General features: G+C 48.9%; 8 protein-coding genes and 2 non-coding genes across 10 annotated transcripts; 1 reads left to right on the top strand and 9 right to left on the bottom strand.

Moving 5' to 3' along the window:
- Positions 1-132: 132 nt before the first annotated feature.
- Positions 133-2,402, bottom strand: An11g03890 (uncharacterized protein; the record flags this gene model as incomplete). The annotated part of the gene is made up of 2 exons (XM_059750197.1): positions 133-1,045; positions 1,099-2,402. 2 exons carry the CDS (start codon positions 2,400-2,402, stop codon positions 133-135), a joined length of 2,217 nt encoding a protein of 738 aa, XP_059605483.1.
- Positions 2,403-2,777: 375 nt separating this feature from the next.
- An11g03880 (uncharacterized protein) lies at positions 2,778-3,710 on the bottom strand (the record flags this gene model as incomplete). The annotated part of the gene is made up of 1 exon (XM_001394347.1): positions 2,778-3,710. One exon carries the CDS (start codon positions 3,708-3,710, stop codon positions 2,778-2,780), a length of 933 nt encoding a protein of 310 aa, XP_001394384.1.
- A 411-nt stretch (positions 3,711-4,121) lies between these two features.
- Positions 4,122-10,364, bottom strand: An11g03870 (uncharacterized protein; the record flags this gene model as incomplete). Its single annotated transcript, XM_059750196.1, has 11 exons — positions 4,122-4,389; positions 4,680-4,747; positions 4,800-4,887; positions 4,974-4,979; positions 5,083-5,109; positions 5,197-5,219; positions 5,368-5,456; positions 5,574-7,519; positions 7,585-7,945; positions 8,004-8,557; positions 8,617-10,364. The coding sequence occupies 11 exons, from the start codon at positions 10,362-10,364 to the stop codon at positions 4,122-4,124; spliced, it is 5,178 nt and encodes a 1,725-aa protein (XP_059605482.1).
- Positions 10,365-11,077: 713 nt separating this feature from the next.
- An11g03860 (uncharacterized protein) lies at positions 11,078-13,352 on the top strand (the record flags this gene model as incomplete). The annotated part of the gene is made up of 8 exons (XM_059750195.1): positions 11,078-11,202; positions 11,331-11,544; positions 11,599-11,993; positions 12,042-12,201; positions 12,257-12,873; positions 12,925-12,986; positions 13,037-13,197; positions 13,251-13,352. 8 exons carry the CDS (start codon positions 11,078-11,080, stop codon positions 13,350-13,352), a joined length of 1,836 nt encoding a protein of 611 aa, XP_059605481.1.
- Positions 13,353-13,570: 218 nt separating this feature from the next.
- On the bottom strand, positions 13,571-13,642 carry tRNA-Arg (ACG). The gene has a single exon. It is a non-coding gene; the product is annotated as a tRNA-Arg (tRNA).
- Positions 13,643-14,313: 671 nt separating this feature from the next.
- Positions 14,314-14,386, bottom strand: tRNA-Phe (GAA). Its single transcript has one exon. It is a non-coding gene; the product is annotated as a tRNA-Phe (tRNA).
- Positions 14,387-14,711: 325 nt separating this feature from the next.
- An11g03830 (uncharacterized protein) lies at positions 14,712-15,349 on the bottom strand (the record flags this gene model as incomplete). The annotated part of the gene is made up of 4 exons (XM_001394344.1): positions 14,712-14,753; positions 14,826-14,989; positions 15,068-15,123; positions 15,192-15,349. The coding sequence occupies 4 exons, from the start codon at positions 15,347-15,349 to the stop codon at positions 14,712-14,714; spliced, it is 420 nt and encodes a 139-aa protein (XP_001394381.1).
- Positions 15,350-15,749: 400 nt separating this feature from the next.
- Positions 15,750-16,819, bottom strand: An11g03820 (uncharacterized protein; the record flags this gene model as incomplete). The annotated part of the gene is made up of 2 exons (XM_059750194.1): positions 15,750-16,458; positions 16,776-16,819. 2 exons carry the CDS (start codon positions 16,817-16,819, stop codon positions 15,750-15,752), a joined length of 753 nt encoding a protein of 250 aa, XP_059605480.1.
- Positions 16,820-17,410: 591 nt separating this feature from the next.
- On the bottom strand, positions 17,411-17,859 carry An11g03810 (uncharacterized protein; the record flags this gene model as incomplete). Its single annotated transcript, XM_001394342.1, has 2 exons — positions 17,411-17,783; positions 17,834-17,859. The coding sequence occupies 2 exons, from the start codon at positions 17,857-17,859 to the stop codon at positions 17,411-17,413; spliced, it is 399 nt and encodes a 132-aa protein (XP_001394379.1).
- Positions 17,860-18,254: 395 nt separating this feature from the next.
- Positions 18,255-19,540, bottom strand: An11g03800 (uncharacterized protein; the record flags this gene model as incomplete). Its single annotated transcript, XM_001394341.1, has 2 exons — positions 18,255-19,439; positions 19,490-19,540. 2 exons carry the CDS (start codon positions 19,538-19,540, stop codon positions 18,255-18,257), a joined length of 1,236 nt encoding a protein of 411 aa, XP_001394378.1.
- Between the last annotated feature and the right edge of the window lie 98 nt (positions 19,541-19,638).

The following is a 19,638-nucleotide window of genomic DNA, read 5'->3' as shown; positions in this document are numbered from 1 at the left end:
TGGCGCCGTTCACGGAGCAGCCTTGGCAATCTCGGACTCTCGGTGCTGCGAGCCGTCTTTTCCGTGAAGTCCGGCCCTCTCATCTACGTAGGCTGAAGTTCAAAAAGTGGGGAAGTAGTTTCAGTAGTTCTTCTACTGGTCACCAGACACGATGAAGTCATTCAATTCCAGGAAAGTTTGTCGGAGAGACGTAGTTTGTATCGAATAATGGCAAGAAGGCCTTGGGGTAAGTTTAGCTTGCTGCAAAAGGCTGGCACACACAATACATACCGATGAGTCAAGCATCTGCCAATCACTAAATTGGAGATTCTCTAGCACACTGGGAATGTTTTCCTCCTGAAGCAGAAATGCTGTGTGAGGGCTGCAACTTTCCGTGTCCTGTGGAAATGCGAGGCTAATATCTGGAACAAGGCCTTCGGCACCATGGAGATTACCTGGGTGGCGATTTTGAAGATTTTCCCTCGCAGTCCGGCATCTCTGCGCTTCAAATCGTAGCTCATCAAGTATAACGCTGTATCGTTGGTTTTGTGATACACTTGTTGATGCTCGCTTCAGATAGCCGTGGCATTTCTCTGCGAGATCAAATAGCTTGCTCAAAGACTGGTCATCATTGCCATATATGCTTCGGGTCAATCGCTGGATCTCCCAAACATACACAACAGCCAACGCGCAGAAGATCACATAATCGGTCCACCAGAAAGAATGAAATAACGTACTATCCTCGGCCATTCTATTGAGAAGCTCTAGACTGTTCTGTGCGGCAGTTATGCATTTCGCAACGTTTTCGTATGCTCCTTCACTCAGAAGGAAAGGTCGATTGGCATGAATGAGAGCATGGAAGTATGCCAGCCGCATAGCAATGGCTTGGCGCCGGAAACTGGGTATTAAGGTGGATGGTCTTACTGTACCCAAGTGTGGTGGCAGGCTGGCCCACCATTCATGCAAGTCTTGACACAACCGTTGCGCAGCTGCCAAACGATCTTGGTTGGGCAAGTCGCTAATTGAGTATACCTCCCGTGATACCTTCCCGATGATTTGCGCAATTCTGCTAATCTGGTAAGTATGCGATCGTCGTAATAGGCTAGCATTATACTATACTTGGCATGAAGTATCAAGGCATCAATATAGCAATCACCTGAATCATCTGTAATGGAAGGCCCTTGCGGATTCATGTCCTCGTCATTGACCATGTCAGGGAGCTCCTTGTCGATATCCTCATCTTGGAAAAGTCGGGGCCGGCCGAACACAACGCTCAAATAAGTGTCAACGATATAAGCCACCCAAAATGTGCGTTTGTGGCATTCTGAGATGATGTAGTTATGGGGCCGCCCCGTGAAAGGGAAGTCTCTCCTCTGGTCTCGTCGCCTGTGCATGCCGAGGGAGAGAGTTACATGAAACGCATTACCAAATGTATACCACGCTTTGTTCATACGAGCCGTTTGAAGAAGATATAGAACTTGGATGATCCGCGCCTGCGCGGATTCGAGTCGTGGGAACCCCATCTCCATGTCAGTCAATTTCATGCCTGCGCAGAACAACCGATCACTTCTGCGTAAGCCATTCACGTCGTTATCTTGTGAGCTTTCTCCATTGATTTTATCACGGCGTAGAGAGGCGATAGCCATTATAGTAAGCAGGATTGCAGTCCTAGGATTTCCTAGCGAACGGGTAATCGGCCGCCGTCCTTGTCGATTGTTCAAGAATATGTCCATCCAACCTTCTACGACTTGTCGATGGAACATACGGTACGTCACCACACACGTTTCAAAATAGAACTCTTGCAATTCTCTCGCCACGGAGGCAATTGGTATCACATCGTCTAGAGCTGTATCATCGACATGAAATGGGGGATCTCCGGCTGAGTTGAGCAGTTGGTCTCTTCCCGCGTTGTTCAAGTGGCACAGTGCTGATTCGTCGTTTTGTGTCGACAGTTTCTTCCATGCTCTATGCAAGAAGTTCAATCCAGATGTAGGGTCAGAATATTGCCCCTCAATTTCGACCTCTGGTGACGCGCGAGATTGAACTTGGGTTTCGGGGGCATGATGCGCAGGTGGCCCTGAATGCTGTCGAGTAGAAGGCTGCTCTGAGCGATGAATTTGCCCTCCGGCCTGCTGCTCAGTGATCGTCGTGGAAGGTGGTGGAGTAGGAGGCCGACCCCGATTATATTTGGCGTTGTAAAAACAATGAAGCTTTCTTTTCGCGCAATTCCTGCATGGAAGTGTACCATCACAGCGGATCTTCTTTCTCTTGCAGGTATCACAAGCCCTCGTGATTTTTGGATCTTTCCGACGATTCTCATCGTCCCCGTCGTCATTAATTGTTGCCAAGGGGCGCTTCCCTAGAGAGGCTCTGAGCGGATCTAGCGCTAGCGAAGAGCCCTGTGATGAATGGGGGGATGTCATGATTGTTGCAGGTGCTTGTGTCGCGCAAAGAGAGAGAGAGGGTGGGGACGGAAATGCCGGATTTGCAGACCAAATAGAAGGAAGGGAGGGAGTCGAATAGCCGAGCATAGCCGGGGGTCCGAGATCGCAGGGTTAGTAGTCTGTCCAGAATACGAGGACAGCCAAACCTGAGCCATGGCTCACCCAAGGTAATTAATTCTCTCGGATAGTCGTTGAGTGCACAAGGTGGCCTTACACTGATCTTTACGATTAATACTACCACTGTTACAGATACTGCCTCAATTGATCACTGGCCAATGGATATGATTATATTCGCTCCCATGTACATTCTAACTCAACACTTCCATATACAAACCTGTACTTGGACATTCCTTTTCAAAAAGCCACCTTGTTGAGCGACGCAGCACTGATGGCAGCATGAATTTCCTGCTCTGCACCATCCTCAAGGGGCAGCAGGGGCGATCGAACAGTGGCGTGGGTCAAAATCCCCCGAGCAACAAGAGCATGTTTGAGAGCGACCGTACCCTCCATATGGGATCCTCGATGATACACACTCTTCGTAACCGGCAAGAGCTGATCATGGATAGCTCGTGCCTTGATGTAATCCTTGGCTTTACCAGCTTTGATAAACTCAATTAGAGGCTCGGGAGCGATGTTACCGTAGCCCACCAAGAAACCGTCGACGTCAAATGAAGTATGCAAGAGGTATTCATCGTGACAAGAAAGAATTTGTAGGTCAGGACGCTGAGCCCGAATAACGGGAATTTCCGTATCCCATCGGCGCATGTTGCGCACGCCGTTCTTCATAGCGAAACATCCAGGTTGAGCAGCAATATCAAGCATAGTCTGCAGATTGTAGGTTGCTTTGGTGTTGTCTGGATATTGAAAAAGGATCAACGGCAGACCAGAAACCTCATAGACACGACGGTATCGATCTTGAGGAGCACCGGGCTGATATCCGAAGCGCAGCCAGCCATGAGATGGGTAGAGCAAGCCAGCAGCCGCGCCAGCTTCTTTGGCACGCTTCGCTTCTAATGCGGCCACTTCGGTGCCCTCACCAGTGATTCCAGCAATGATTGGAATCTTGTTGTCCACCGACTTCACAAAAGCCTTGATGACAGAGATTTGCTCTTCGGTGGTGAGAAAGGTGCCTTCGCCAGCGTGACCAAGCACAACCAGTCCCTTCACTCCTTCGATTCCCCCAAGCCAAGAACCAAGCCGGTGGATAGCTTCGTAGTCGACTGCACCGTCCGGCGTGAAGGGAGTCACCGGAGCCGGGGTCAAGCCACGCATGTCAAAGCCGACCATATTGAATTGAATTGAATTGAATATCAGGTAATAATTGAGAAACTTATGGAGATGGATGATTATTTGTTCTGTGCTGTGCCAATGCCTCCTTATATCTTCTCCGAAACGTTGCAGACTTGTGTTGATAATTTGGCCATTTTCATCGGATTCCCGGATTATCGGATTATCGGAAACGCCCTGCGGCCCCAATGGCAACTGCCAGGGTTCGTGGCCTCCTTCCCCTCAATTGATGCGGATATTGGCACCGGTTGGTATTTGATGTAAAGGGTACTCAACCAATAAGATTCAGTTCATGAGCAAATGAGTCTTCTCAATGGGCTCTAGGTGTGTGACTGGGGCGGATAAAAACCCTATGCTCCACACCTTATGGGTGTTGCGGCAATCCAGGCGCACTGGCCTCTATCTAGCATTTTAGATAACGGGATTGACGAGATCAAGGAATATAACCTTGAAGCTGTCAGAGTTTTCAGTGCGCCAGGTAGTGGAGGCGATGTCGTAGAGCTGAACAAAGTCGGTCACCATCATGGTACCATTGTCTTGAAGAGTGATGGCGACAGGGCCATGCTCTTGACGGGCAGTGGGGATGGAGGCGAGGTTGACCCAGCGACCTGAGCTGCGGGAAGAGGCTCTATTAGTACTACCAAGCAGGCCGAAAGCAGCCAGTGAAATTACAGTAGAACTGTAGCGCATAGTAATGCTGATTTGTGGGTGACAACAAGAGAAAAGAAGGAGTGTTAAAAAATGACTTCCTGAAAATGTCCTGGTAATGCTGAACGCTGGGGACAATGAGATGCCCTAAGGACTGATGAGTTAGAAGTTTCTTATAGCTTGAGATGAAGTACGTATATTGAAAGGTCCGTGATGGTCTTGCAATAGTAGAAAAACACCACTGCTGGCACTGAGTTGAGGACGTAACTCTGGAGGGAGTTGGACTCAGTAGTTGCAGGTTTGAATCCCGCCACTGCTCACAACTCTATCCGTACTAGAACCAGTCCTCCTTCTCTATCTGAAATTTGTACTTTGAGATAGCGATATTTCTATTTTCTGTAGTCGCTACTATCTCTTAGTAAGATTTGATGGCTTTCTTACTACATGTCCCAAACATCGGGAACTGGTAAGTTGATGACTGATTTCTCTATTACTTGGTTCGTCTTCCAGGCTTTCTTGCATGAGAACTCTGTAATTATCATTTGTCTATATTTCAAGGGACACTTTCAACAGAGGACGGCTATCTAGTCATGATGTATTCAGTGTAAGACTTACCTTAGTCTGATAGCAACAGATTCCGTACACAGCGTTCCAATCCACAAGAGTCAGAGAGGGAGAGGGGAAGAGAGAGAGAGAACTGAGGAGCAAGAGAAGGAAAACAGACAAGCCCTCCCTGTTACGCACGGTGCTGCTAGGAAATCTTCATCTGTGGTTGCTTAAATTAGATACGTTAGGATCATCGGGGGGAGGAATCAAGCAATCTAGACCGATATCTAACGGGTTGGAGCAGTCGGCAGGCAACTAGTACCGAGTACTGGGAAATTATAGATATCTATGCCATTCAAAGTTTCCTATGCGAGGCGCACTACTCCTGACTTGCTTCATAGATGGTTGCGAGGCCCCAAAGATTAGAGCTCCTTCTACAACTATATTGGCTCCATACACACACTATATTCAAGTTCGATAACCAAATCCCGAGTGTGCTTTTTAGTAAATTATAAGGTTGAAATGAAGATATCCTGTAGTGGAATGTCCTCCCTAGAGGGGCAACAGATATGAAGTTCAGCCAGAGGTTTAGCTCACATTAAAACAAGTACGGAATAATATCACAATCCTCGTTGTGATCAAATGACTCGAACTTCCCCCTCAGCCTACCACAAGCATTGTTGATCTTTCTAGCCTCATCATTAGACGACTTGCAAGCCCAGATCAGATCCTTGTCCTCACGCAGAAACACCGCGATCGGGGGATAGCACATATGCCGGGGTACCAATATGCCCTGGCTTGGAAGACAGGTCTGTGCACCTAGAATAAGCGTTGCTGACTTCGTCTCTTTCTTTCGTGAGATTTTGTTCGTTGTTCCCTGGGATGGGAAGAAGTACATGTTTCGTGCTTCGATTGAACGTGGCAAAAAGATGGGTTTCTGTAGGGAACAAATATTCAGGTCCACTTTGTCGCCCGCGGGACGGAAGAGGGGAATTCGAAGGACGTCGAGCTTTGCGTTGCGGCTTGTGAAGAAAAGTTGTGTGTCGCTCCACGTCAGGAAGTGAGGGAGACTGGACACGGACAACCTAGGGGTGCTACCAAGCTCAACAGTGGTGCGGAAGACCATTCGCGGCGGGCTATTAGCTGTCTTATGCTCGGACAGCCGGTGTGTCGAGACCTGTAGGCTTAGGAGTATGGACGCTTCTTCCTTGTCTGATTTGGTGGCCTCACGAGCTTCCAATGCCGCGAGGTGCAGATGTTGCCCGTCACCCGAAAAGTGTGCCTTGATGAAGATGTGGCAGCTTCCATAGCCCGAACGACATAGCCCACGGGTGAAGTAGGTGTTCCTCTCGTAGTTGGCAAACAGAATCTCTCCATCGCCCAGTGGCCAGACTATAAGGGGCTTGGATGGGTGGAACACTGGAGGCGAGTCGAATAGCCTGTCTTTGATAAAGCATGTGAAATGGAATACGGGGATGCGTTCCTTTCTGGTAGCATCGTAGACGCGAATGCTTGTGCGACGAGTCCCCTCGGTGCTTGTGGTCTTATTTCCGGTCATCAGGTTTTCGAGTATACCACGGTCTTCATTTTCCGAGCCGTCTTCGCTGCCAAAGTCGCTGTAGTTCGTCGACGAACCGACACTCTCAATGTCGCTACCTTCATAGTCCGACGGTAGCATATCATCTCTCTTTTCCAATGCGTCACTCTCTTTATCTGACTCCCAAAGGTCACTGTCCAAATCATCGTGTAGCTCCAAAGCATTCTTCCTCTCATCACCGCTGCTGTAATCATCGTTGTCGCTCCCGAGGAAGCTGCCCTTCTCTTCGACGTCAAGCTCTTCTTGGTCCAGATTTTCAAGATCCCAATCATTCCATTGCTCTTCGTCCTCCATCTCATCATCTAGGTCAGTGGATCCCTCACTCCAGGAGGTATAAGCCGAATTCCCGGCAGATTCGGAAGAGCTTTTCAAAAGTTCGTCTGTACAGTCCGACACTTTTGTTGCGAGTTCCAGCGCCTTGTCCCTCTCGGACGATGGTTGAAGCTCATCTGGGTCTTCAAGCTTCAGTGAAGACTCAGATGTGATATCAGTGTCAATGGTCCCGCTATCGCTGTCGTCATCACTGCTTTTTGTGACAGTAGTTGTTGGCTGTGTATCAGCGGTTGAAGTTGGGGCGGCCGTACTTCTTTGGTCCAACTCGTTTACTTTTTGTTCTCGATCTTGGATTGCTATGTCCCCAAAATCAATAATTTTCACTTCGCCAGTAACTGCCCCTGGGATTTTCACATCGGACTTAGAGACCTGCCGTCTTGTTGACACAGCAACCATATTGTTGTTGCTGGCCATTTCATCGAAATAATCTTCGTCTGGATCAGTCACAGGAAGGGACGTATACTCATGGTCCACGCCTTTGATAAACAACTGAGACCCAATGCGCATGAATTGTAAATCTTTAGTAAATGAAACCAGACGAGGTCGGCCCGGAACAAGCTCCGTCAAGGGATACTCATAAAGTGACCAGGTCGAGGCGGATGCAAACAGCTCTTGAGTCCTTTGAAGCTCGGACTTGCGACCACTCAGACGCCAATGCTCGCAACAAAATTGTAGCTTTTCTTCGCTACTACTCGTATCAAATTCATCAATAAGCCATCGGCAATGGCAATTTGTGGCTATGGAACTTACATCGATTCCAGTTTGAGTACTGTCAGGCACGTTCCCGTTTCGTCAACCCCTTCAAAGTACCGAATTGGGGTTTTATGCGGCTCAGCCTCCGCCGTAAACATCAAACTTCGGTACCGGCTGGGTCCCTTGTGAAGGTAGTTGTTGGGTCCCAAGGCCCCAAAAAAGCATCTATCAATCTCACCAGGGAAGGCGCCTGTGACACTGGTCTCACGGTCCAACAAAGGCCCCCACTCACCCACAAAGGACCCATAGTCCTTTGCGAAGGGCTCATTGCAATTATCATCCAACCAATGAGGAAATACACGTCTAATATGTCTGCCAGCCCAGGGACGATTAGTACTGTACCAAAAGCGAAATTGGCCTGTATCTCTCATTAGTTAATATGGTTCTTCGCAAGCTAAAAGCTTTATAGAACATACCGTCGACAAAAAGGCTCTGGACTTGCAGCAATGTGAAAAAGTGCGAGCTTCTGATTAAACTGGAGGTTTTCTGGCAATATTCCAATGAAAAGTCGACGCTATCCAGGTGCTTGTCCCAATACTTGGCGGCATAAGAAAGAAGATGGTGGTTGAAAATGTCCTCCCCCTCGTAATCGACGAATGTTTCACCGTCCCTGGTAAGAAGTTGCTGATATCGTGGCTGCAGAAGATATTTTCGGCATATGTCCGCCAAAACATCGTTTGTGAGCGCATATGCTGGTGGGTTGGAGTTTTTTGCCAAGATCTCTGGATTCTTCAGCAGAAAGCTTTTGACCGAGCCATGGGTCAGCGTGCAGATTGAGATGGTGCCGGCTGGCCCATCACTTTCATGAATCTGGACAAGAGGCTGGCACAGCTCCAATACCTTGCTTTTCTTGATCTTTTGGCTCCTATCAATATTCTGCCCTTCAAGACCTTTCACCATCGCCGTGCATTCGCAAAGCTCATCCAGACGTAATGGACGTTTTGCGTGCACAATACAGGAAAGAATGATCCTAGCAGCTCCGAATTAGCCATTCTGCAAGTCACACCGCGGGTGCTCTGAGTTACATACGAAACAAATTCCTTCAGACAAGGCCGAATGTTGTCCATCTTTCTCTGGTAGTACTTTTCATAGCTGTCGGGAAGACCGCCCTCAATGATACTTTGGACCTTATGAAGAGTCACAGCATCCGACATAGAGTCCAACATCAGTGAAGCCCACAAAAAGCATCCGTCGGCTTTCTCGCGCAGATCACCTATGATCAACCTGATGTACCCTGCATCGAACTCGAGGCTCTTCAGGTCCTCGATCTTGTCTAGTAGATAAAGTTCGATGTCGCAACTATTCAAGTCCTTCGTAATCTCAATAGATGGGAGGCTGCTGAGGGGAGCATCGAGACACGTGCGGTGCTGAGAACTGTACCAAATGCGCAGGCGACTTGGCATAGCACGGCTCAGCTCCCCAAAGAAATTCAATACTTTGCAAAGCTCTTTCTTTCTGTTCTCTGTCTCGCACTCCTCATCGAGTCCGTCCAAAAAGATGTAGGTAACCGCCATTTCTTCCAGAAGCATTCTGATCACTTGCTTGACATCTTCAGCATTAGCAGTTGTAGCACCTTCCTGGGTAAATTTGTGGATGTCCTTCGGCATGTCGCCGGTCTGTTTACCCAGTCGGTTGACAAGCTGCTCTGCAAGGCAGCGATAGACCATTAAGGCCGGAAATTCTTCATCAAAAGTAAAGTAATGGTATATGACGGCAGCATTTTCTGCACTGGTCGCTTCCAGCTTTTCAACAGCATATGCAGTCAATACTGACTTCCCAGCTCCAGGAGATGCCTTTACCCATACCTGAGAGGCTGGGCTGTCTTTTTCCATCCAATTTTTCAATGTCGCATGCTCAAATACCCAATCACAAGTGCCTGGGTTTCGTTGCGCCAGCTTGCTGTCACGATGGCGAAAGTTGCTCCCATTTAGCGGCATAGTCCCGTCCCGCAACCACTTTCGTACATCCTCCTGCCTCTGTAGTCTCCTCTCTTCTTTCCGTTTTTCCATCTCTTCGGCATACATTTGGAAAAGCGCCGCTTGTTCTTCTCGCGCGATACCGGCAAGCCGACGCTCCTCGGCTGCATTTTCTCGCTCTCCTCTGTCTAGACGCTCCTGAACGGCAGGAATAAGACGACTCATACTGTCGGCTGTATCTCCGACGCTCGTGATAATGCTATCGAGCTTTTCTGTACTGAAGGGGGCGATCGCTCGAAAGGCACGATTAGCCACGCAGCGGTTACACTCCTTGTCAACCCTCCGCCAAAACCGAATGATGTCGATGTACGATGCTTGTAATAGTTCCCGCATCGTAGCTGAGTGATCGAATAAATCCTCATATTCTGTAAGCACGGTAATGTGTGTGTTCAAGCGTTTGATCTGATCGGATATTTTCTCGTAGAGCTCAAGAAACCTCTGTGAGCAGTCAATCACAGACTTCAAGCAGCCCCATATGATGGCCGTAGGCATGGGGTCTGCCGAGACTAGAGTTTCGACGATTCCCGAGTAGGTATTAAGCACCTGTATAACCGGTCCCAAGATCTTGCGGGCGGCACGAGCAGCTGTACGGTCTGTCGCCTGGCGGTCCAGAAGGAAAAGGTCTTTCTTGACGGCATCTCCAGTAAGTTTTGAGCCGGAACGTTGTTGTTCCTGCAGTTTCTTGAGAAATTGTGGTGTCTTGCTTCTCGCCGATCGGGGTTTGTTGATATATTCCTCTAGCGCACGCGCAAAAGCAGTTGAGCCTGTTGCTCCCACATTTTCTCTAGAATCCTCAGCCATTGTGAGAAAATGGAATTATCAGCAGCCTTGCAGAGGACCAGGATGGTTCGCTGAGATCACGCGAGATAATAACTATAAATAATAGACAGGGTCTGGTCCCACCGAGAGGCTCTATGCTTGGGGCTATGCGCGCCTCACTGCTCTGAGAGAGGATAAAAGACAGACTGCAATCTACCCCGCCAGTGCACACGTCAGACCTGGCATGATGATAGATAGTCACGTCTTGTTAAGCTAGTGTGACCAGGCTGTCAAACTAAAATCTGAGGTGATCCTGCGGGGGGCCAGGGCTAGCGCCGCGCGGCACGGCTCGACACCCTGTCTCGAAACCCTGAAGGGCAGCAAGGTTAACCTCTATTGGCAAAAGAAGGGTCCTTTACAAGAAACTCTCGAATAGCAACTTGGTACCTCCCATTCTCATGATAAAAGAAAGAGTTCCTGCCCACTGAGTTGGGCAGAAATCGTGGCGCGGCTTTGGCTGAGCTGACGCATGGATTGGGAAGGATGAGCTTGAAGCCTTGGATCAGCATCAGCATCAGCAGCCACCCCCACCGCAAGTGCCCCGGCCCACATCCCGTATACGAGTCAACTGTCAAAAGCCTTGTTCTTTCCCAAGCATAAGTTGCTCCGTTCGCCAATTTCATGTCTCGTTCAGCATTTGCCTGTTCTCTCATTTCACATGCCATAGCAGCCATTCTCAGCACGAAAAAAACGACATGGCGGATCAGACGGAGTCCGCAACGGCGGCTCAGCCCTCAGACGGGCCTTCCAAACCATCGATCCAGCGCGCCATGACGGACCGTGGTAACAAGTCTCAGCGTTTGTTGCGCGTGGATCAAATGTGAGATTGGAGACCGTACCTTGGGTCTGGGTATAGTGGATGCTGACCATAGTTCGCTCCAACAGATATAGCAGGTAGCGACGCATTGCGTGAAATCTCGAACAGCCGGACCATTAACATGTATACAGAAAGGACCGACAAATTCACTTCGTTAAGACGGCAAAAGTCAAGGCCAAGCCCGATCGTTTCAGTAAGACTGCAATGGTCGTCCGCCGAGTTATTTCAAAGCAGGGCATGGTCTCCCACGTCGAGATTGACATCCGGTCCCCTCCCCTGCAAGCTTTATTTCGTGATCTATTTAGTGACGTGGAGGGTCTGGATTTAAACAAGTCTCCTCCAATGGTTCGTTAGCTCATGCGGGCTCTTGAAGCTTCACTAGCTGACGAATTTCTCTAGGCTTCACCCGAAGTGTTTTTCTGGGCCGCCCCGGATCTGATGCGCGTCAAAGAAGAGGAGAAGCAGAAGGAGAATCCCAACCAGCAACTTATCAATGATATTGGAACAGCCCTGCAATTCGTCGAAGAGGATTTTGCAGCCCAGATTAGCAGTTTGAAATCGCTTATGAGTGAGAATCAGATCACCTGGGATCTTCTTTGGGCAATCTTCCCACCAAAAGAAGTCATTATCTCACCCCGATTTGGGCTCATGAGTGAAGAGCAGGCCTTCAATTTGAAAATGTCTAGTTACCAGTCACGCCCTAACGGCCAGCAATACTTCTCTGCAAGTGCCAACGTGATCAAACATGACGGTCAAGACTTCGGTAAAGCAACAATGGAGCTAGAAATTGACAAGTATGATGGTGCGCGAACAATAACTAGCTTGAACTTTTTTCCGCTCAGGTACCATGACGAGGAATCCGCCGTGCGAGAAAGGCTCATTGCCCGCGGGCGTAAATTCGTCGCGCTACTCGAACAGCCTGCATGCAGAGATTATACGGCTGCAAACGGTATAAGGGAATATGAACGAGCCAATGGTGACTCTGTGCCCGAGAAGTTTAATGTCTGACCTCTACTCTTATTTGATTTCGGACTTAGGCGCTGACTCACTTACATAGGCATTAGGGAGAGTGATGGTTGACCCGGCTGGTTACTATCTTCATAACACATCGTCGGATTTGAACAGGCCTCATGTACTATCAGAAGGGTTTTTGGATACTGTCGGCTTGTCTGATGACCAATACTTGATCTGTGCCTCGTTCATCAATGGCTTCAGCTTCGCACAAAAGGCTTGGTGCCAAATTTCGGTGTCGGCGTTATCCGATGTAGAATGGAACCACAATGCCTTCAAGCGACTGGTCATGGCAGAAAATCGCCGAGAACTCATCCATGGACTTGTTAAGGCCCATCGACAGGATGATGCGGTCTTTGACGACGTTGTTGCGAACAAAGGCAAAGGCCTTATTGCGCTCCTGACCGGCAGCCCGGGTGTGGGCAAAACTTTGACTGCAGAAGCCGTTGCCGAAGTGACCCAACGTCCTTTGTATGTGGTAGCAACTGGCGAGCTTGGAATTGACCCTGATGTAGTCGATAATCGACTGGGGATGATCTTAGAGATCACCCGGCGGTGGGGCTGTGTCCTATTGATTGATGAAGCAGACGTATTCCTTTCGGCTCGTGGCAAGGACCTAGCGAGAGATGCTCTGGTCAGCGTCTTTCTCCGACGACTTGAGTAGTAAGTAACCATTGGGTAGGAAATTTCGGCCTAGGCTAATACTCATGATAGTTTCCGTGGCGTTGCCATACTCACCACGAACCGAAAGCACGACATTGATCCGGCTTTCAGGAGTAAGACTCCGCTGAAACGTTTGATGCAGCTACTGATGCGAATGTCACAGGTCGAATTCACTTCACCATGCACTACCCGGATCTTGATACTGATAGCCGAATGGAGGTGTGGAAGAATTTCTTAACCAACGTCGCAAAATCGTCGGAGCTGGCTGGATTTACCTCCGACGACTTTGTGGCACTTTCGAGGCATTCCCTGAATGGGCGACAGGTTCGTCAGCATTTGGTCTTTTATGATGACATGTAGACTAACCTGTGCTGCAGATCAAGAACATTGTCTCATGTGCCGTGTCACTGGCGCGGGAGATGCAAAAGAATGTCACTGTGAAGGATATTGAGAGTCTTATAGAAGTGATGATCGATTAGACTGAATTCAGTAGGCCGTCATATGAGTGTGCTAACTGGGGATTTGGGTGGAGCTCAAGTCGATGACACAATGAAATACAACCGGGGGTGGTGATGGAACACATGTAGTTGAGATATATCGGCAGGTGTTAGTAAAACAGTCGCTCGACTGTTGTCTTGGGAAATAAAGATAGACGGGAGAGAAAATGGAAGCCAAAAATGAAATTGGAAAAAAAGGATGACCTACGCAGGACTCGAACCTGCAATCTCTTGATCCGTAGTCAAGCGCCTTACCATTGGGCCAGCAGGCCAATTGATGTATATCTAGGTCCATTTAGTGTTACTTCAAGGGAAATTTAGTTTTCAGTATGAGAAAATGCTGCGCAATACATTAGTTGTGCCATGGAAACAATAAGTAGATGTTAGGTTTCTGGTAAAGCTCCTGCTATTGCCATCTGTAAATCAGTGGTCCTAATTTGCCGGGCTAAATTATGATTGGCTAATTTTACTGGCAATGTCGGCTGCACTGAAACTGAAATATATCTTCGCGTATTGAACTGATAAGCTCCCGGGAAACTGACGGACAGGCCTCTAGACGATGAGCTACAAAAAACAAATGATGTTAGCTGAAAAGCAGCACACTATCCCTAGTCTCGATACCGATGCCCACACATATATTCTCGGACGAGGAAAGTGATACTGTCATTTACTTGCACTTTATCGAAGGCCTCCATGCAGTCGACATAGTACTACTCCGTTTTCCACCTGCAGCCAATGGCGGGAGTAGACCAAGAATGAAAATGGAGGATTTCTTGACGAGAAGCCATAAAAGTAAGCCAAAAGGACGAGCAACAACTTCTTCACCTTCATGCAATCAGACGGACTACCTTACAAACAATCATATTGGTGAGTTCGAACCCACGCGTTCGTAGTATGAGGTCGGATGGGACCCACCAGGCCGAGATTCAAAAACAAAAAAGAATGGGACGAGCCGGGCTTGAACCGGCCACCTCCAGATCTTCAGTCTGACGCGCTCCCAGATGCGCCATCGTCCCTTTTTCTTGAAATTGTTGTCAAATGCTTGCTTTATCTGGCTGGATATCCGTCTGCATCCTACCTGCATGCCACGCAAGGGCTCGCATAGTATGAAAGACTCCGTGACCGCAGCTACACACTACATTTCCAGTTGGAATACACTCGGTAAGTTATTAGAAATAACCCGAAGAGATATAGACGCCTGTTGCATATTTCATAGGTAAAGTGCTTAACCATCTCCAAGTGCTGCAAGAAACCATATACGCTCAACGATGGCCATTCTCTATATATTGGGAGGAAAACAGCACCGGTACTCTCTGAGACACTAGTTAAGATGGATAGTTCTCACTGATCCTTTTTCAAAGGCTCCCTCACAGCCGACAAATACTGTACACAGTCACCATCAGCGCAACCGAACTCATAGCACCACAACGAAAAGAACATAAGCGAACCACTCACCGGAACAACAAGCGCCTTCCCCAGATCCCAAACGCCACTTTTAGCATAGATATCACCGTTAATGAGCTGGTGCACTTCGTCCAAATTTTCAGCCATATACACAAGCATACTGCCCTTGAATGCCAGATCTTTGCCTTCCTCGGGATGAGTGGCCAGCATCGCACCTGTGCAGGTATAATTAATCAACTGTAATGCATGATGAAGGGATCAAGTATAATTAGATGGTATGATATGAGACGAACCACCGGCGACCAGCTTTCCCTCCTGGACGAGAGGGCCGACTCCTTCCATGTGAGTCCTACGTTATTTTGTTAGTGAGAAGAGTTGAGCTAGACTACCTCCAGATGAGATATAGTGACCACTCACGCTCGAACCTTCTTCCTCAGTTCGGGACCCTCAGGTGTATCAGGAATAATGCATAGCCATTCCTTCTTGCTTGCTGTTGCAATGGTGCGGCGGGCGACGTGTTGGCGAGGGAGCAGGTTGGCGGGTAAAGCCCTTGTAGATAGGCGAAGGAAAGACATGATGAAGTCGAGTTCACGTATACTTTGATGATATGTATATTTTGTTATGCTTGGTTTCTGCACTCAGATGTACTTCTGAGATGGCCGTTGAACAGTCACTGGTCGTCGGGTACAAGGGCCGATGCCGGTCCGTCGCGTCGGGGTGACTCCGACGGTCCACCTTATCTTATCTACCGATAATATTAGTGCCTGGATCGTCAGGCAAAAGTGGCGAGAACATTCTATGCCTCGAGATGATTCCCAATCTACAGAGACATTGCTATAACTGTTGTTAAGCCGAATGGACTGACTTGTAATGGCTACATATGGCAATAGAAAGCATGCATATGATTTAACATTTTATTAAGTCGCCTAGTCTAGAATGAGAAGTATTCTATATCTAACAAGACTAAGCCCAGATTCACAAACTTCCCTTATTCCTCCTTTCCAAACCAGCCAGGAACTCACTCTTCCCAACTTCATCATCCCACTTCTTCCTAGGCCTCTCAAACGTCGACGTAATTCTCCCATACGAGACCCCACCCAACTGTGCAACAGGCCTCAACTTCTCTAAATCGATATGACTAAACTCCTCATCCGCCGCACCCTCCTGCACCCAGAACCTCGTTGCTTGAATCAAAACCACCGCAGGGGAGCTCATGCCCGGCTTATGGGCTTCAAATTCTTTAATATCAACAACCTTTCCCTCGACAGAGAAAACCGACTCTTTTACCCTCGCCGCCTTGACAGTTGAACTAGGAGCTTTACCAAGCCCCGAGACTTCCCATTCGGATACCCCATATGGGGCATCAATTGACGTCGCGTTCACTGCCTCAACCATTCCCTCTGAAACGGTGTTGATCACACACTCACCCGTCTCTTTCAGGTTGCGGTACGTATCCTTAACTGCACCAGGACGGGATGAGAATCCGACAATGAACATGGGTGGGTCGTGATCCACGACTTGGAAGTAACTGAATGGCGCGAGATTCTCGGTCTTGCCATCACCGGAGACAGTGCTGATGAAGCCGATGGGTCGAGGTGCGATGCCTGACACGAGCAGTCGGTAGTTGTTTACCATTGGGCGATCTTCAGCGTAAGGATCAATCTCGTGGTGGGTTTTGCTGGAGCTGTTGTTGTTATCGGGCACACCTTGGCCGTATGTCCAGGTAGGATAAGGGGATTTGGTGGTACTGATGGGGGTATTGTGGTCGAAGTTGGGTCTTTGGGATTCGGCTTCGTGGAAGTTATGGTGGGAGGTGACGATTTGGTAGTTGGCTTTTGCTGTTTGGGTGGCGTCTTCTGTTACTGACGTTGCAGCAGCAGTAGCAGATGAAGAACTCTTTCTGGTGTATATAAATGGCGTGACACTAAATGTTCTCTGGGATAGTGTTCTGCCGCATGATTAGTTGGTTTCCTCCTACTGGGCTGAAAATTTGGGGCTTACTTGGCCGTCAGCCGGGTGACGCTTTTAGCTGCTACAGTTGCCATGAGTAGATCAGACTTTAAGTCTCAAAAGATTGTCAGCTTTAAAATTTCAATAAAAAGCAGTATCTTAGTCCGGGAAATTACTTCTATCTTGTCATCTGGGCTGACAAATTATCCAGTATCTCGGTCGGTGGGGCCGAACCTGCGCCCTAACTCTCCGGAACAGGAACCCGAATCAGTACTACGAGATGTATAGTGCTGCGAGTAGAGACTGATAACGAACAGGAATGATTTAGAGAAAGAATTTCTCTTTATCTCATCGATACCTACTGGACCGCAAGTCTAAAGATGTTCAGATGTGGAACCGCCCCATCCCTCATCGCTCGTTGTCTCCGCATTATAATCATCTTTTTACCAGAATGACCTTCATACTACCCAGGGCTCAATGCCGATGGAATTTGTCATGTCGAGGCTGATACGGCGGATATACTCAAGGATAGCAATCCATAAAAATCAGAAGTACTCGGATATATGACACTATTGCATATCACATCTATTGACCTCAGTATCCTTGTACGTGCTCAACTCCGAACGTAAAAAGCAGTCACGCCAGCTACAGCTTCGCCTCGAGGTAGCTAGATCAGAATAAATTTCCTAAGTGTGCCTGTACTCCTCGTCGATCTGAATCAATGCAGCCATCCCATCACGTTCATATACCTCCGAGTCCAAGACCATAACAGCCATCAGGGTTGCCGGTTCCGTCGGACTGGCATTGTCACTGATGCGGTGATGGCAACCCGGGGCTTCATACCATGAGCCTCCCGCAGAGACCACCTTCATCGGGTCCTCATTCATCTTGTTCAGGAGAGTGCCGCTCACGACATAGGCCGAAACTGATGCGCCGCCGTGCCGATGGGGCGGAGTCGATCCGTTTGGGGGAAATTCCACACGCAGGCCAACGATGGTTTTGCCCGGGCAGTTGATGAGCTTGTGTGCGTAGACAACTTCCAGGGCTGGCATGGGACGACTGTTTAAGTTAGAGAAGTTGAAGTAATGGGAGGCGTGTGTAATACATACCTTGGATCATAGGTTGGCTCTTCCATTATTGCGAATGATGGGATTGAGATGTAAGCACGGCTGAAATAGCTAATCTTTGTTCTTTCGTCAACAGGTTACCCCGCCAGAGAACTTGAATATGATCTTTTATATGCCTCAGAGGTCGCGTATGCGCAGTTGCAAAACCCGGGGGATACCCGGAACCCACCACGGGTTGGGTGCGGGTATTCGACATCGATAGCCTATCCGGATTTATCGATAGGCTAATGTTGTCCCGTCCACGCTTTCTCAGATATCCCCCCAACAATCTTGAGGATTTCGATGATCCTAGTTGTATACGAATTGATTCCGACCCCCGATGCTTTGATATTCATCTATTTAACTTAGTGATTACACTGGATTTTCTTCGGAGTTAAGGCGAACAAACCAACTAGCCAACTAATCATGCAACTACTGCCTCCTGCTGCCTCCTCCAGGCCATCGCCCCCTCATACAAACAATTATAATCCATGAACTCTGCCGGATTCATCGCAACCCTCACATCTTCCTCCACTGGCCTTCCCGCCTGGCGACTATACGCCTGAATTGTGCTCGCTCTCTTATATCGACACTCAAAAACCTCGCGACACACTCTCTCCACCTCCTCCCTGGCTTCACCCCCTTCGAACCCCTCGAAGAAAGCCCCCAACGCCTCAGCATCCTCCACCGCCTGACTCCCACCCTGTCCCTGCGTCGGCAGCATCGCATGCGCAGCATCCCCAATTAAAATGGCCCTGCCCCGACACCACGTCTCCAACGGATCCAGATCTCTCAGCTGCCAAAGACCAATATCCTCCTCTTTCCTCGCCGCCAACCGCAACGGCGTCGTTGCCCATTCCGAAAAGTCCGCAAACGTAGCAAGCATCTTCCCTTTATCGCCTGCCGTCATCCAACTCGTGGACTCCTCATCCCTCTTCTCATCCGGCACCAGCGCAACAATACTATACACCGATGCATTCCTCGCCGGACCCATAATAAGTCGTCGATCAGGACCAACGACCATCGTTGTCCTCGCAACCCGTGGATCGATCACATCCACGAAGCCCTTCTCAGCAACCAACTCATCCGTATCTACCATCATGCGATACGCACTCAATCCTGTCGTCTGACCGGGCACTTCTCTCCCCAGTACAGCGCCCCTTATAACGCTCTTGATTCCATCTGCACCGATGATCAAGTCCCCTTTTAGTATTTCCCCGTCTTCTAACTCAACCACCCCATCCTCACAATTACACCCCTTTACCCGACTCGACACCCGTAACGTAGCAGCCCGCCCCGGATACTCATCCGAGGTAGCCCGATGCTTCAGCACCTGATGCAGATCCACCCGGTGGTACATCATCCTATCTGCGCCATACTTGGATGTCACCAGGGGAATGCGTGTCTGCAGTTCGCCACGGAGATTGTATACTTCGAACGCGGAGTCAGCCATTGAGCCCTGCTCGCGGAGACGGTCTGCTAGACCCCATCGCTGTTCGACAATCTTGCTGGCGTTGGGTTGGAGGGAGATGGTGGCGCCGATTTCGCGCGACTGGGAGGATTGTTCGAGAACGGTTATGGTGTGGCGGTCGGAGCGGAGCGCTATTGCCTTTCCTTCTGTTAGTTTTGTATATGGTGGAGAAGGAGGTGTGTGCATACGGCTGCTAGGCCGGCGATGCCGCCTCCGACTATAATGATATTGAATGTCATGACGATGGTTTTACTTCAATTATTTGAGTTTTATTAATTTGAGCAAGTGAAACGAGAAAGGGAGAGGTGATTGCACCTTTTTGTTAATATCGTTCCAT

This window comes from Aspergillus niger (assembly GCF_000002855.4).
Source record: "Aspergillus niger supercontig An11".
In the NCBI taxonomy this organism is placed as follows: Eukaryota; Fungi; Ascomycota; class Eurotiomycetes; order Eurotiales; family Aspergillaceae; genus Aspergillus; species Aspergillus niger.
This window is presented reverse-complemented; position numbering and strand designations above follow the sequence as displayed.